General features: G+C 44.8%; 1 protein-coding gene across 6 annotated transcripts in view; it reads left to right on the top strand.

Annotated features, from left to right (window-relative positions):
• ACACA (acetyl-CoA carboxylase alpha) overlaps nucleotides 1-16,776 on the top strand; it is a 222,571-nt gene that overhangs the window by 173,018 nt on the left and 32,777 nt on the right. For all 6 annotated transcript variants that reach the window (XM_072940295.1, XM_072940294.1, XM_072940296.1 and 3 more), the window contains 5 exons: nucleotides 7,504-7,647; nucleotides 8,212-8,332; nucleotides 11,508-11,604; nucleotides 14,716-14,812; nucleotides 15,863-15,998. In XM_072940295.1, coding sequence (XP_072796396.1) covers nucleotides 7,504-7,647; nucleotides 8,212-8,332; nucleotides 11,508-11,604; nucleotides 14,716-14,812; nucleotides 15,863-15,998 — 595 coding nt within the window. The remainder of the gene's footprint in view (nucleotides 1-7,503; nucleotides 7,648-8,211; nucleotides 8,333-11,507; nucleotides 11,605-14,715; nucleotides 14,813-15,862; nucleotides 15,999-16,776) is intronic.

Below are 16,776 nucleotides of genomic sequence, written 5' to 3'. Positions count from 1 at the left end.
GCCTAATCAGCTAATGTACACAGCCGGGAGTGTTGAATTATGAAAGGAGAGGCTTGAAGAGCTGTTTAGATGGAACTATAGATTATCATGCCCAGGCTTCAAGTTTTTCTGGTTGATTCTTGACTGATTCCTAATTTTTTAAATGTTTCAGCGTCTGGAATTTAAACCCTTTAAAATAATATGCACATAAGAAAAATCAAGAAATCAGTATTCATTAAGGAATGGAACCTACCCAAATGTAACCAACAGCATAAGATGCAATTATGAGAAGTCAAGACTACTGGAACACAATCAGGTTTTGGGTGTCTTCATTTTCTATCTAACCCATTGATAAAATATGTCTTTTCTCAACAGATAAAGCAGGTTTATGCAGCTCAGTAGAGCAACCCTAATATAATATGACTTTACAGTATATCGAGTTACTAGCTTAATTCTAGCCCAGGTAAAGGATTTTTGAAATCAAAACTCAGTGTCTCCACTGGGGAAAACTAAAAGGGGAGGAAAATTGAATCACTCATTTTGCTTAAGGAAGCCACTACGACATTATAACAATAATAGGAGAGATTTCTTTGGCTTATAGTAGTTCAGCTCACCGAAAATACAAATCAGAGCTGAGTTTTGCAGAGCACTAAGAATGGCGGCAGTTTACTTGCACTTACTGCATTCCTCTTAGGTGTAAAGTTCTGTTCTTATGCTCTAGGTATAAAGATGATTCCTGCTTTCATGAAGCTTAAAATTTAGGCTAAAAGACAGTAACCAGATTTTTGTATGTTCCAAGGGGGAAAATTAAATTGTTGCCCACCAGATGTAAATGAGAAAACACAAACAAAAAGGTTGCAGAGATGAACAGTCAGTGCTACTCCCTAAGAAGCCAGGTCCCAGCAGGCACCAAACTCTGTGCCTGGTGAGCACAGGCAGTCAGCCACACAGCCATGTGCCTTTCCGTAGGACCTCATGTCCTGTATCCTACTCAGAAAAACCACTAGGAGTGACTGAAAAACAGGGATTTAAAAAAAAAAAAATTTATATATATATAAAGAGTTCTCACAACTCAATAATAAGAAAACAACCCAGTCATTTTTAAAATGGGTAAGAAATTTAAACAAAGGTATAAGGATGGTAAATAAGCACATGAAAAGATGTTTATCATTAGTCATTAGGGAAATACCAATTAAAACCACAATTAGACACCTCTAAAATAAAAATTTTAAGAAGGGTGTGTATAGCTCCATGATGGAACGCTTGTTAGCACGCATGATGTCATGGGTTCAATTCCCAGTACCTTCATTAAAAGGGAAAAGAAAAGAAAACCAAAACCAAAAAAATATTTAAGCTGACAATACTAAGTACTGGTGAGGATGCAAAATAACCAGAACTCTCACATGCATTGGTAAGAATGCAAAATGGTGCAGCCACTTTGAAAAAGTTTAGCTTTTTAAAAAAAAGTTAGTCATACACTTCCCATACAATCTAGCAGCCTACTCCTAGATGTTTACTCAACAGAAATGAAAATATGTATCCATACAAAAACCTGTACATAAATGTGTATAGCAGCTTTTAATTGCCAAAAACTGGAAACCATCCAATTGTCCACTAAGAGGCAGACAGACAAGTTGTGGTTTGTCCATAAAATGGAATACTACTCTGTAGTGAAAAGGAACTACTGTCACCTGCATCAGCATGAATGAATCTCAGGTGCATTATGCTGACTGAAAGAAGGTAGACTCAGAAGGCTACATACTTTTTGGCTTCCATTTATCTAACATTCTAGAAAAGGCAAAATTGTTGAGACACAAAAAAGATCAGTGGTTGTCAGGGGTGAGAGAAGAATTGATTGTATGTGGGAATACTTTGGGGGCTGATGACAGCTTTTGGAGTGATTGTGGTGGTGGTTATATGTGATGTCAAATGCCATAGAATTGTACACCTAAAAATGGACAATTTTAGTAGATGTGAATTATGCCTCAATAGACCAGACATTAAAAAAATTTCCATACTTGGAAGTAATCTATTTCAGTATGCTCAGGTCTGCAATGAAATGAGCAGTTGATGGATCCCTGAGATGAGTGATTTCATTTGGCGTCAGTTTTCACTCCGGAAGCCTGTGCCTTTTCTCATATGTTTGACAAGGAAACTGTCATGTGGCTCTTCTCTGCCCCAGTTCCATTAAAAATGAGTGTCTGTTCCTCACCCAGTCCATCTTCAAACCCTTATCATCTGCCGTCCAACTGACTCCTCTGTTCTCCCAACATCTCAGTAAACAGAGATCTCTCAGTGTTGTTTCTGGCCTGTATCTCAGTTGCTTTTTGACCAAACATCTTTTCCTACCACTGGTAGCACCGTCTCTTTACTCCAATTTATCCAGCAGCAAACCTGATCACTTCCTAACTTGGCTGCTTATGGAGAAGATTTTGGTCTTGCAGCAGATAGTATTGAATCCAGCTGTGGCTCAAGTCACAGGCTTCCCCATCCTGTGCCAGCAGTGTGTCGCTGCCCTTCTCTACCCCCAGCCCAGGCCTGCCAGCTGCCAGCCAGCTGTGCAGTGAGCCTGTAACAATAGTGGCGACCAAGGGGGCAGAGGCACTTGTAACCCTGAGTCTGTGTATTAAGAGGCTCTGTTTTGGAATCCCCAAATATTCTTGGTCTCATGAGTGCTGGATGAGGCTTAAGGCACTGGTCCTGTCTCCCTAGAGATTTAATTCCATTCACCCTTGGATATATTCCTGGAGAAACAGTTACACGGTAATATGTGCTGCACCACTTAAAATTGTTAATTGGAGATTGAATTACTTGTCAGCTTTTAAAAATGTAGTCCTCTCAGGTCAGGGAGGAGGGTGTTAGCAGCATGAGTGGATGAGCTATTGCATTTTTTTCTTCCCCTTCCTCTTCTCTCCCCCTCCCTTTTCCTCTGTCTCATCCTTCCTCCTTTCTTTTGTCCCTATTTTATCATTTTTTCCCCTGTTCCGACTTATTCTTTCTCATGTCTTTCTCCCTTTCTGCCTTAGCCAAACCTTTATCAATAACCTGACAGATCCCAGAGTGACTTTAATATCTAGAGTCATGGAATGAAGTCCAGAGATGACAGTTGCTCGGAGCAAATTTACAAACCACTCCTCAGATCCTCTTGAGAATGGAAATACCCTGATGAGAAGGAGGGAGGATGGCAGCAAGGACTCAGCTTGTGCAGCTTCGTTCTTAGTTGCAAGAAGACTTTTGTACTCCCTTCTTCTTTAGCTAGAAGATTGCCCTGACCCACCAAAGATTGTTTAAAGGGGGGAAGGTTGATAAAGGAGGAAAAACAGCAGATTTCTTTTTTTTCTTTTTATTCCATCATTATTCTATGCATCATTATTTTTCATATCTTAAGCACATGATTACAAATACTTGCTTATAAGTCTGAGGGTCCCCAGCATAATGGGTGTATTAGGACAAAAGCAATTTTTTAAAAAATTGAGCTAGGTTGCATCTATGAAACTTGGAAATCTCAATGCCTGTGTGCTGACAAATATCCTGACAAGTAAATACTATACTCATTCAGCATTACATAGTGATTTCATTTGCACAAAACCTCACAATGCCCTGCCACTTCAGTCAAACGTCTGGAGCACTGGGGAAGGAAGGAACGTGTTTATCTTGATCTCCAAAAAGGGATTTAAAGGCGAGAGCAGGCGGTATATTAGACTGTTTTCATTGCCTGTCAGCTACGGTAAACCACGAGCTGTCGGCAGTGTCTCCAGATAAGCAGGAACAGCAGCAGAGGCCTTAGCATGTATGTGGGACTGCATTCATTTGCACTTCCTGTGTAGCTCAAAATTTCTAAAGGCCGTGTAGCATCTTGCATGGAGCCTGTAACAATTGAGTTCTGCTGCTCATCACGGGCTTAATGCAGTGTTCCTAATTCCCAGGCCTGCCAGAGGCAATAAATGAGTGCTGGATGAGGCTTAAGTTTATACTGAGAGTGGGTGAAGACCCTCTTTCAGGCTCAGCCCTTATTCAGCTCTGTCGGCAGCATGGGCACTCTTCAGAAGGGGACTCCGAGGTGGTGCCTGTTCCTAAGTGCCTCCCCACTTAGACCTGGAGGGACAGCAAAGTGGGGCCTCAGGAGGGTCACCTGTGTTTGAATGGCTCCTGCGTTTAAATGGTTATTGATGCTTGTTGGGCAGATAAAGTAAAGGTTTGTATCCACGCAGTCTAAAACGTGAGAAGAATAATTTCGGAAATGGGAAGACAGCAAGCAACTTGACTTCCACAAGAATGCATATGCCCAAGTTGGAAAAAAAAAATGATGAAATGAAGCTCACCTACTTGACGAAAGTATTATGTTGGTGAGGGTGGTTTACCCCAGGTTTTTTCTGTAGAAGGTTGGTAGGGCAACAGATTGAAGAGTAAAACAGTGGTTCCGTCCACGTGGGTTCTTTTTTTGCCTTCTTAGACGCTTGGCAGGATTTGCGTAACGGTTCCAGCACGATCATCTCGGGGTTAGGCAGAAGGGATTTTTGTCCTCGCCCAGATTCTGCTTCTGCGGTGGGAGCTTTTGTTGTGAAGTATTCTAAAATCATTAAAACCACTTGAGTCAGCAACGACCCCTATAAATCAGGAGCTATTGTGTGCGCCCTCATTCTGCTTGTGCGTGCTCCAAACATGGTCACTCAAGATGAACTGGAGGCTCCTGCTTTCCCTTCACCGGTTGTTAAGTGGCTGTGATTGTTAGCATGTGTTTGTGGTTAGTGGAGCAGATTTCATTTTCATGTGTCCTTCCCCCTCTCCACCCGCCCCCAATCCTATGATAAGGCTGATGAGGGAAAGCTCTTTGGATGCTCTGTTAGGCTGTCCTAAAATTTTTCTCTTTAATTCCCAAATTCAATGAACCCTCTCACATGACAGACATTTCTTTAGCCCGGAGTAACGTTCTTGGTTGCGGTAAGCCCTGGTTTTCTTTCTGAACCCAGGGGAGAAGACATGTAGAAATACTGCTGCCTTTTCAGAACAATGCCAGCGCGTCAGAACCTGTGTTCCCACTTTTGAAGGGAAGACACGCTAAGTTATTAAACTCCTGCTCCCTCTGAGCCTGTCCCTGGTTAGTTTGAAGAAGCTGGGGGTGGGCTGGGCAGGTGAGAGCCTCCAGGAGGAGCCCAGTGCTTGGAGGTGCTCTTCCTGTCTCAGGGGCAGAGACGTCGCAGGAGGTGTGTTTGAACAGCTAAGCCTCTCTCGGTTGGATTCCGTCCCTTTTTCTGAGATTGGTCCTTCCTACGTCTGTTACTGATTTTGGAGAGGTGTGAGGTTCTAAGTGGCCAGACATTATCAGGCACTAGCAACAGTGTTTCCCAGGAAAGAAAACAGTGTTTCTGGGTAGAAAACATCCCCAGCTCCCTCTCCTGGGCTGCGAGGCATCCTCAGCTCCCGACCCAGATTGTGAGTATCGGATATTCAGGGTCAGCACAGTGTCTCCTTTTTATTTCTTTCCCCCTTTTCCAATTTTATTTTAATAATTAAAAATACTGCTGATCACACTGAATGACTTCTGGCAGAGAGGCAGTCTGTCCCAGAAGGACCAGTTGTGGGCCATCGGGTTTATGGCGCCCATAAAACCGGAGCCCGATCAGAGCGTGGCCTCCCTGAGTGACAGGGTTTCTGCCTCCGCCAGGGTGTCCCATCAGCTGACTGCTTTGGATGTTTGTCTGGGGTTGGTTTCCATCGTTTTGTTTCCTGATGCATGTGCGAGTGTGCATGTGTGCACACATTTAAAGATATAAATGAAACAGGTATGTAATGCCCTCTGCCTGTTAGAAAGACTAAAGCCATAAAAATAACAAACGGCGTGTATTTGCTAGAATGTCAAAGTTATGAGTTTATTTTGTAATGATGTGCTCCTGCCTTCATGAGGTAAACTGGCCGTGGCGGAGGTGTTATTAGTAATATGGACTCAGTGGAGCAGAAAGCCGAGTGACCGAGAGATCAGTGTATCAGTCAGAGAGAGGGCAAATGGAAAGAGACAGCAGGAGAATGAGAAAAGAGCCGCGGTCCCAGGCCAAGATTAAAGACAGACCGAGAGGAGGAGGGGAGCCCAGTGGTCAGGCCCAGGCTCTCCCGTCCCGGAGGCCCCTTCATGGGAGCTGCTGGCATGTCGCTCCGCTCAGGGCTGCCTGCAAGGGCTTGTTCTGTGCGCGTCTTCAGCAAGGAAAGCAGTAACCTGAGAGCATATTCCTTGCTTCCTGTATTCCTTTCATAAGAGTCTCCTCCACCCCTCCTGGCTGAAGTTAAAGGGACCAAGGGCCACCAGGTCACACTGCTCTAGTCACCTCCCCCCTCAGCCTTGGGAGGGTCTCCATGTCAGGCTCACCCAGCACGCAGGGGAACCTCTCTCAGCTCCTGACAAGAAGGGGCGAGATGGGAATATACAGGTTGAATGTTCATTTATTAGGTTCTCCCTGGAGACTGGAAATGAATAAAAGTAAGGAAGAAGTTTCGTGCTGTGGTGATTTTCTGAAGGAGGAGGGGAAGGGGAAAAGAAAAGGTAGCATACAGTAAGCGCTCTACAACTGTTGAGAGCTCTCCAGGGCTTCCAGAGATGACTGGCAATTACCACACACTCAGCAGTTTGCGGTAGTCAGCGATCAGGCCGCCCAGCTTCCATCTGCTGGGTCAGAAAACCTCCCTCCCTGAAAGAAATCATTAACCAGTCTTCAAGGGAAAAAAGAAATCCTGCAATTTCCAAGTTGAAGAATATTTTGTCTTTTTTTTTCCTTCTATTTAAAGGAAACTTTATGGTTTCCAATTGCAGGTCCTCTTCAGCCTCACAAGGGTTAAACTCCTCCAGGGACACACCAGGGCTCGGAGGCCCTGAATTCCCCCCGAAGCACAGGAGGGAAGCACAGGGAAGCGTGTAAGAGAGATGGGTTTGGGTGTAAATCACTGCCCTGCACCCAGCACACAAAGAGGACTTTAGACTCAGGGCTTCCTGTGCATGTCATGAGTTGCTGCAGGATTCTGCCATGCGCTGAACTTGTGAGGGGACCACGTTTAGAAAACAAATGTCAAGGGGAAAAGTAACCCTTGAAAAAAAAAAAAGACAAAACGAAGAACTCAAACCTCACAGTGTTTCTTTAACTGGGTGTCCCTCGAGATTGTCAGGAGACAGGCAGGTTACCTCTTTTGTGCAAACGTGCAACAGCTCTGCCAGGCCTGCAGGAGAGGACGTGGCCTGTGTCTCAGGGTCCAGCTTTACCCACCACTGTGGCTTCAGCTCAGAGTCAAGATGCTGCCTGTATCTGTGGCAGCTAGCAGAGAGAGGGGCTTGCTGGTGGTTAAAATTGCAACAGACTGTGTGGTTGTTTAAAACTCTTTTTTGTCTTCTGAGTTTTCTTTTTAGAACAAAGGGCCAGATAGTCCCTTAGCACAACGCACGGAGGCTAGAGTCCCTGTCTTGTGGAGAAAAGAATGAGTGAGAACTGCAGAACAAACTTGGCCTTTTCTCTCTGTCTTTCCTCTCGCTTGTTTCTGCAGGTCCTCGGGAGGGAGGTGTACACCTCCAACAACCAGCTCGGGGGCATCCAGATCATGCACAACAACGGGGTGACCCACAGCACCGTCTGCGATGACTTTGAAGGCGTGTTCACCGTCCTGCACTGGCTGTCGTACATGCCTGAGGTGAGCCCTTCCGCCCGGCCTTCCTGCCGCAGCTCACCGCCTCTGCGTTGCAGACTCCTTTATGATAGAGGAAGTTGTTACAAAATGTTCCTCTGAAAACAGTTGATTTCTTTTTTTCCTTAGAGACATCTTTGGCCTTCTACATTTAAAATGCCTTTGGATTTCTTTGGTCAGGCCCCTTTCTGATGACTTCCAGCCACAGAAGCCTTTGTGTCTATCTGGGCTCAGATCCCAGCATATTAAAGCTTCTTCCTCATCGTGGAAGAAGCCTTTCTCCTTTGTAGGAGGCATCCTTCCCTCTGCAGAGCTCCCCAGAAAGCCTGGGCACACTGAAATCACGAGTCAGGACGCACCCTGTTGTGCCAGGCTCCCACGTGAGGCTTGAGAGCTGTACACGTTCCTCAGGGCTTGGCACACGATCGGGGAGCTTCCAGCTGAGGATTGGGACTAACGGGTGCCATTCCTTACGGGGGCCCTGCTGCCTTTGTCAGAACGACTGTTGCGGGTTGGAGTGGAGGACTGTTCTCTGACCACGATGCTCTTTCCATCTCAATCTCCTTGTAGAGTGTGCACAGCTCAGTTCCTCTGCTGAACTCCAAGGATCCTATAGATAGAGTCATCGAGTTTGTTCCCACAAAGGCTCCCTATGACCCTCGGTGGATGCTGGCCGGCCGGCCTCACCCAAGTACGTATATGTTGGAGGGTCGGTGGCCCTTCCGTCCTCAGGCTTTCGGTCTTCCTTTCAGTCACTACCCAATTCCTCCACAATAATGTATACCAAAGAAAACAGAGCCACTGAAGTACCTGGAAATGAGGGACAGCTGCAGAACAGCTCTCTGCAGAAAAGGTAGAAAATTCTTCCAGCGCAAATGAAAAATGAATGAAATGAGGTTTACAATCAGCCACTGAGTCATAAGCACTGCAGTCCCCAATACATTTCTTCTGTTTCTTCTGGTCTTAGAATAGCACTTATTCCTTAATGGGCTCAAAGACTTTCAAACCATGAAACGTAAGCCATGAAGTCATAGAATTACAGGGCCAGAATCTTCGGCCGTCTAGTCTCTACAAGCAGCGATTAACGAGATCACGTCTGGAACAGGCCTTGAGACCCTTCGCTGTAGAGCGTGACGACACTTTTCCCCACAGGCTGTTGCTGGGCACGCACCCGCATATGCCCTTCTTCTCTTATGATTTTGGAAATTGTATTGATGTGTGCTTTAGTTATTAATACAAGGTTACTTTGTAAGATCGTTTCTTCATGCAGAGATTGTCCAGAGCCTTTAATTTTATAACTATACCAAATTAGAACAAGCCCTCCCTCCATGTTTATCTAATACATCCCTCTGTCTTGGGGCTGATTTAGCCAAACTTTAAAACAAAACCAAAAAACAAAAACAGGGAAAAAAAAAAAAAAGGTAACTCCATGTAGGGCAAGTGCACCTTCTTGTTTGTCAGTCCATTTGCAATTTTAACAAACTGCTTACCAGGAGGTTCTCTCGTGAAGCCCCAAATCCCCCTGCTACATTTTTTCAGGCTGTTTGAGAAAGTGCTTGTTCTTTTTTGCCTGTTTGTTGCAACTGGTTCCCCTCAAAAAAAGGCTATATCTAAAGGGAGAATGGAATATGGAAGATAATTCCTTAAATTTTAGAGTTCTTATGATTTGATTGAGAGAGAAAGAGGTCTTCATAAGGAAGACTTAATAAACCTTGTGGGCACCCACTAAGCCAGGTGGGACTGTAAAGTACTTCCATATATACTCACTATCTTATTTGGACTTACTACTTCTCAGAGATAAAACGAAATCACCATTTTACAAGCTCAGAGAAGTTAAGTGATTTGTGCAAGGTCACACAGCTAATACTTAGGAGTTGGGCTTAATCTGAAGCCTAACTATAGATAGTGTAGAAAAATCGCCAGAGGAGGGTTGATTTTAATTTAAAATGTTACCTGTTGTCTTCACTGCCTTTTCTTGTTAATAAAACTGAATAGTTTTTCTTACATAGCCAGAAAAATCAGCATAGTAATCTTCTCCATACCTCTCATTTATATACCAAGATTTACGATAAGAACTATGAACCCAAGGTAGCATCAGCCTTAAAATCTAGGGCTTTTCTGGGAGAATTCAGAACAAGATTTAGTGAGTGTTCTCCTGGGAATTATCAGGAGCCATGTTAGCTGGCTTCTAAGTTCTACCTCTAAACTGAACATGACCTGCTCTTTGAGGGGCTAATAAAGCCCACTGCAATAGCCACAGCCCACCAATGACTCCCCTCCCTCAATCAACATGTAAGACAGGAGGGTTTTTAAAGAAAAAAAATTTCCATTTTGGAATGAATTCTATAGTTCCAAATCATTGTTATTAAAGTAAGAACCATAAAATGATGCAAGCATATAAAGTTAAAATTTCAACATCCTGATGCACTCAGAAGTTTGGTTTAGAGCCTTCATCAAAATTTGAGCCTTCTTTCATGGGGTGAGCAGATGAGTGTGTTTGTGTGTGGGCGGGCATTATCCTGGCTATTATTAATGAGGTCCCCGGAATAAAATAAATTTGTGATAAACTAAGTTTTCTGTTTTTTGGATAATATTTTTTCATCGACTCCCTAGTAATTCATCCTGCTGTCTCTGCACAGCTAACACTGGCTCCCAAATCGAGTGACTTCAGATTTTAATTTAGTGAAAGCGTTAAAGAAAGCAGATGATTCCCTGCGATAAGTTAAAGCAGATATCTTCTAGGTGAAAAGTTAAAGTCATTTATTAGAAGAGATAGTGCCATGATATTCTTCAAACTGACGCCCAACACGAGACCAGAATCTAAACGATCGGCTTTGGGCTCACGATAGAGAGATAATTTTGAAATGGATGATCACATTTTACACTGGGGCCATAGAGGCAAGGAATGTAGAACACAGTAATTACAAGTTTAGTCTTGATAAAACACTCTCCATCCTGTTTAAGTCAGCAGAGGTTAGCTTGCTCAGATCTCCACTTTTAATTGGTTTTGGGCTTGGGTTTTTAGGGGGCGGAGGGCCATGTTCAAATTAGAAGACTCACTGAGAAGCCATAAACTGAGAGGGCGAGCTCGCGTATTTGCAGAAGATTTTGGTCAGAGAAGCCGTGGTCAAGCACGCATACCTGTGGAACAAAAGTTTTTTCTCTTGAACTAAGATGTTGAAAGTTATGCCTCTCGCCAGTGATGGAAATTCTGTGTGCAAGGGCGGTGAATGACACCAAGTGTGTGCATCTGAACCATTGTATTTTCGATACCTATCACGTGTATGAGCGTGGCCCTTTCTTGTAGTAAAATGATACTTGGTTAGCGGTAAGTAAAGGGGATGTATCTTGTTGCTTTTCTAGCAGAGAAGCTGAGTCCCCTTCCTTGTCCCCAAATTTGGGTCCTCATTTGATCATTCATACTTATCATTTGACTGTCTTCAGCTTTCCGTTCAAAGAAAATCAGTGAAATCAAACAAAACTGTAAGCGAGGCTTTAAAATAGAAATAGACATTTTGAAAACATCTTTAATGACTTGGCAACCTTTTTACAAATGTTTGTAGTGTTTTGAAAAAAGTCAGGTTATTTATTTAGAAGCATGCAGACTTTCTCTGCTAGCTGAACCCCATCGTTTAACAATAAATGATGCTTTTGCAGATAAATGATTCTTTTTATTCAGACTAGCAAATGAAATAGGGGCTGAAGTCTGAAGGCAGATGAACATTCCATCTATTATGATATGGTTAAAAACAACAACGCACTCCCTCAAATTATCCCCCAAATCCAACCCTCAGCTTGCCGGTTCCAGTGCCTTTTCAATGAATTGACTGTCTCTATTTTGTGTTTTCTTTCTTTCCCTTCTGTAGCCCAGAAAGGTCAATGGTTGAGTGGATTTTTTGACTATGGCTCTTTCTCAGAGATCATGCAACCCTGGGCACAGACCGTGGTGGTTGGCAGAGCCAGGTAAGAGCTCTTTTGTTTTGGAAGCTCTTTTTCCTCCCAACTGAAAACAAGAAAGGAAAGGGCCACAGCTATATAGATTTTTACCAATAAAGCGCTCTTTGTCTAAACTTCCGAAGAACACTGGTTGATAGCCATGCCCAGGGCAGCACAGCTGGAGCACGGGTTCCCAGTGGTCACTTAGCGTGTCACTCCAGTGATGCGTTTAATCTGAAGTCTGGTTTTGACAACATTTCCTTTTTATGATGATGAAAAAAAAGTTCTTTGGGGGCTGGAGAGCCCAACTACAAAGCCATAGCCCCCCAGTGACCCCCCTCTGCTCCCCCAAAGGCCATTTTCTTTCAGGAGTAGGTGCCAGTTGAATCGTTCCCATCTACTTCTCTGTGTAACACACCCGAACGATCTGTGTAACCGAGAAATTCCTTCACGGCATGGAGATTTTTAAAGTAACAAACGCACTCTACCGGCTTATCATCAGATGTGAATTGCCAAAAAAAAAAAAGTTTACCTGAAACAGGATGAGTGAGGAAAGTCAGCTGGAATAGGTGGCAGGGATCCCTCTCTTTTTCAAGTGGGAAATTGAAGTTTCTATTAAATTTTAATACCCACTCTAAGAAGTGCTTCACTCAACAGCGAGCTCTGCACGAAATAATCTGCCGCGCTTGCCGGAACAAGCACCTGCCGGGGCTGATCTTAATCTGGCTCTGCGCTGGGAGACGGCCGCCCTGGGGACCCACATCTGGAGCTCACCTTCCTCTCGGGGGCAATCAGTTTTCCTTATCTTGGTGAAAAGTGGCACCTGCTCAAGATTCTCAAACATGCCACGTTGGGTTGAGATTTAGATTCCAGCCTTAGAAATAATTCCAGGCTCTGTGGTTCTCTTGGTCCAGCAGGTCAGCACGCCTCATGCTGCCAGTGACAAGGAACCATCCAATGGCAGATTCCACAGACAGGATCTTTCACGGTGACTCTGAATAGGGGTCAGCCTGGAGTCAGCCCAGAGCGAGACTCCCAGGGACTAGCTCCCGCATCCTCTTGCGTCCCAGGGCTTCTGCCCCACCACAGGCTTCTGAGTCCCAGTGAGGAGTAGTCTTTGCACCCGGCAGGGTTCCTCCTGGGGAGGCGAGGGGGTGGTGTACTGGGGAGAGCCCTCGTACTCAGGACCTATCAGTTTGTTGGAGACTCTTCACAGGACACCAGGACCAACTTTTCTGAGAACGTGTCTCATCTCTTCTGCTTCGATTTTCTCTCTGTAAAAAACATGATGGATTTTAAGTCTCAGAAAGCCAAACCTTTGTTCAGGTCTTTAAGATCCTCCCATGGGAAATAAGAGAATAATGCTTTACGCTTATGATTGGGAGAATAGGGACTGTTCTGCGAACAAGCTCAGTCAAGCTTGGCTTTGGTTAGCTCTGCCATTGTTTATTGCGACACTCCCTCGGACTTCTTTCTTTCTCTCCATCTGATGAGTCCTGCGTTTCTTCCTCCAAACATATACACATGCTCACAAGTATATAAAACACAAATGGAGCTAGCTTCTTTCAAAAGCAATGGCATTTCGAGAAATAAATATAAATGTATTCTTCTGGGATTGTTACTGTAAGTGCTGCCAAAACTCATCTTTGGTATGTATGTTTGGAATATGTGTGCTATTGGCTGTAAATTGTCTTTTATTATTCCATGGCACCTTGTCCAGGGACACACTATAAAACAAGATGTAGCATCTTCATGTGCTAGCCTGATAAAATTTATATGAAGTATAATAGAAAACAGAAGTTGTTCTGAGCTGTTTTCAAGTTCAATAAATAACTGTAATACTCGGATAAAGATGTTCTTTATTAGGTCACATGGGCCCTAATATATAAGTTATAAGTTACCGATTTAGGGTGGCTTTTGCAATTACAAGTTTCCAGTTGGATTGTTAATCATTGTGAACAGAAATATTTCTAAACCCTCCTGTGTACCTCCTGCTCGTTGTCTGGTTGTCTAGAGGGCTTTTGATTCTGATTCAGTGCAGGCAAGTGACAAGGGGGTGGGTGGTCCCCACTCACGCCCCTGTCAGGCCTCCTATGATGACAAGAATCCATTTCCAGTAGCCAGTGTAACAACCAAAGACCATCCTTCATGGAGAAGTTTGTTATGGAGATGCTGTGGGGAACGAGAGACCATAACCCATTCCAGCCCCAACCCCCAGGAGTGTGGCTGAGAAGCTGAAGATTGAATCACATTTTCCAGATTGAGGACTCATCCTGTACCTTGCAGGCTCGGTCGCATTCACTTTCCCTCTCTCTTCTTGATTTTTACTACGAAATCTTTATGAGGACCAAGTTGGGAGGGTATCGTGGAGTACAGACGCAGAGCCTTGGAGCTCCTGAATCGTTTTTTAAATTAACAGAGCTTGGAGTTTAAATGTTTACTTCCAATACAGATCACCTGTTCCACCAAAATTACTTCTGGAGGTTATCCCTGTCCCATTGCTCTTCTCCAGAGGAAGAGAAGGTTAAGGGCTTGGTTAGGTTAACCTCCTCCCTTACACTTGGCACATGTTTTTCATCATCCCCGTAACACACCTGCACACTCCCCATCCACACGCCCAATGGTAAGGCCTGGTGTACCCTCAGACCTTATCTGGAACCACGTTATTAAGTACTCCATAGAAAACTGCAGCTCTATGCCAGTAATGGAGTTGCAGGTTCCGACGGCCTTTCAGACCGTTCCCCGCCAGCTTCACCAAAGGCCTGCTGTAGGATGAACTGAGAAACTTCTCTTGGCAACAACAGTGATGGGTGTGTGCGGGCAAAACATCACACACATGCTAGGCTGTTGAGTCTAAATGCAGGGGCTCCCCTAGGACAACCCTCGGTTTGAATTTATCCCATGCTGGGGAATAGGAATGGTTCTGAGGGCAGTTTCCCTGCAGATTTACCAAACTGACCACACATACCAAATCTGTACAGAAACATTTTACCCTTAGAAGAGTCAGATTTCCCCCTGCTCTTTGTATTTGTTCCCACTCCTGCCTGCCACCCCACGTTTTGATGTGGGATTGGAGAATGAATGACTAGCTGTAATGCTGAGATACATTGGGTTCTTATGCGGCTCATTTTTTATCAGGCTGGGAGGAATTCCCGTGGGAGTAGTTGCTGTCGAAACCCGAACAGTGGAACTAAGTATCCCAGCTGATCCTGCAAACCTGGATTCTGAAGCCAAGGTAGGTCACCTCGAGGACCCTGAGCGCCTGAGCTTGGAGCCGCGCTTCCCTTCCGCAGAGCCATGGATATACCGGAAGCACTGCAAACGCCAGTGTTAGGGGAGGGGGCAGCCAGCAGTCTTGAATGACTTCACACCATCATGTGCTTCTTCTAAGATGACTACATGGACTGCAAGCTAAATCCTGCCTGCAAAATTAAATAGGCCTCTACAGTGGTCTTGCTGATGCTAGAAAACAGTCTACTTCTGTTGGGTACACGGTCTTACAGAAAGGCAGCTGAGATGTGCTGACGGCTCTTTGGCCCCAGATTCTCTCAGCACACCCATGGAAGAGCTCCTACTGGAATCAATAAGGAAGTCTGCCCAAAGGCCAAATGTGAACACCACAGCCCAGCTCTTTTAAAAGGGTGGTTAGGTTTCCACACCCTGACAAGTTCCAGAAAACAAGGGGCAGGGGAGACAAGAGGCGGTTATTTAGCAGGGTCACCTCAAGTGTCCGTTGATTAACCACAGTCCAGGGAAAGCTGTGCCAAGAAGCACAGAGGTGAGAGGACTTGGAGACTTTGTGTAGTTGACTTGCTTTGGTTGGTGTAGAGTCACGTAAAATTGTTTTTGGGAGACTTCGAACAAGAATTCCTCAGACTGCATTCTTTCCTTGGAAGCAGTAAGGCTTCACCCTCTTGATTGAAGAACGGTGGTGTAATCAAAACTTAAAAAGAGTCGTATTTAATAGTCAAAGATCCAGGATCCTTCTTTTTGACTTCAAAAATGATTTTAAAAAATAATAATTTTCTTTTTTTGGGTGTAGGGGAAGGGAGGTAATTAGGTTTATTTATTAATGTTTAGAGGAGGTACTGGGGATTGAACCCAGGACCTCATACATGCCAAGTTTGTGCTCTACCCTCCCCAACCCCCAAGATGATGATCTTGATGAATGATTTTTGTTCAGCTCGCTTTTGAGTTTTTAACAGTGAAACCTGGTTCTCCTTGGAGAGATTCCCCTTCAAGCTGTGTTGTTAATTGCGTCTTCCTCTTTGGCTTTTCTCAATAGATAATCCAGCAGGCTGGCCAAGTTTGGTTCCCAGACTCCGCATTTAAGACCTATCAAGCTATCAAGGACTTCAACCGTGAAGGGCTGCCTCTGATGGTCTTTGCCAACTGGAGAGGCTTCTCTGGTGGGATGAAGGGTGAGTGTCTTGGCCCTGGGGCCTCACTGATTCCCCTGAACACTGCAGTGGCGGGTATTTATTGGGCAGAGCCCATGGGTGTCCTGACAGCCCATCACCCTAGGCTTCCTGGGGGTTGTGCTCCCTCTGAGGTATCTTCTGAGTTGTAACTTGGGTGGGAAAATTCAGTATGTTTTTATAATTCCACGCAGAATTTCAGAAGGATCTGCTAGTGTTGCCTTGGTGGGCTGCTCTTGTGGATTTAGGGACTGGCGGGCTGTTCTGATGGTCCTGGGGAGTGTGGTTGTGCCTGTCTCTGTCCCTCTTTTCGGGGCCTACTGTTTGTTGGTGTTAGTCTTGAATGCTCTACCATGACCAAGATAGATTCTGAAATTAGCCTTCACCAGAAGAAAATGAACAGATTCCTTACCAGAGGCTGTTCTTTGTGGCAGTTTGTGATATGTTTTAGTATTATCCAACAACAGCCTTGGGCCTGTGGCGCCAGTGTATTAGGCCATTATTATAAAGCCTCTGCTCTGTGCTGGTGTCACCAATTACCGAGGGTCCTCCATGTGCAGAGCCACCGTGGACAGCTCAGGGAAAGCCTGAGGGAGCGTACTCCACCTCTCAGAGTAGCGACGCTCTCTCTCCAATGGCCAGAGATTCATGGCCATGCTGAGGCCAGGAGGGGATGACTGTGCTGATGAGTGTCCACTTCAGTCATCAGGGAGGACCCGAGGTTCTGAAGGAGTGGAATGAGGTAGGGGAGTGGAAGGAGGCGGGGTGGATGCTGCTGGAG

The sequence above is a fragment of the Vicugna pacos genome, chromosome 16, assembly GCF_048564905.1.
Source record: "Vicugna pacos chromosome 16, VicPac4, whole genome shotgun sequence".
Taxonomy (NCBI): domain Eukaryota; kingdom Metazoa; phylum Chordata; class Mammalia; order Artiodactyla; family Camelidae; genus Vicugna; species Vicugna pacos.
This window is presented reverse-complemented; position numbering and strand designations above follow the sequence as displayed.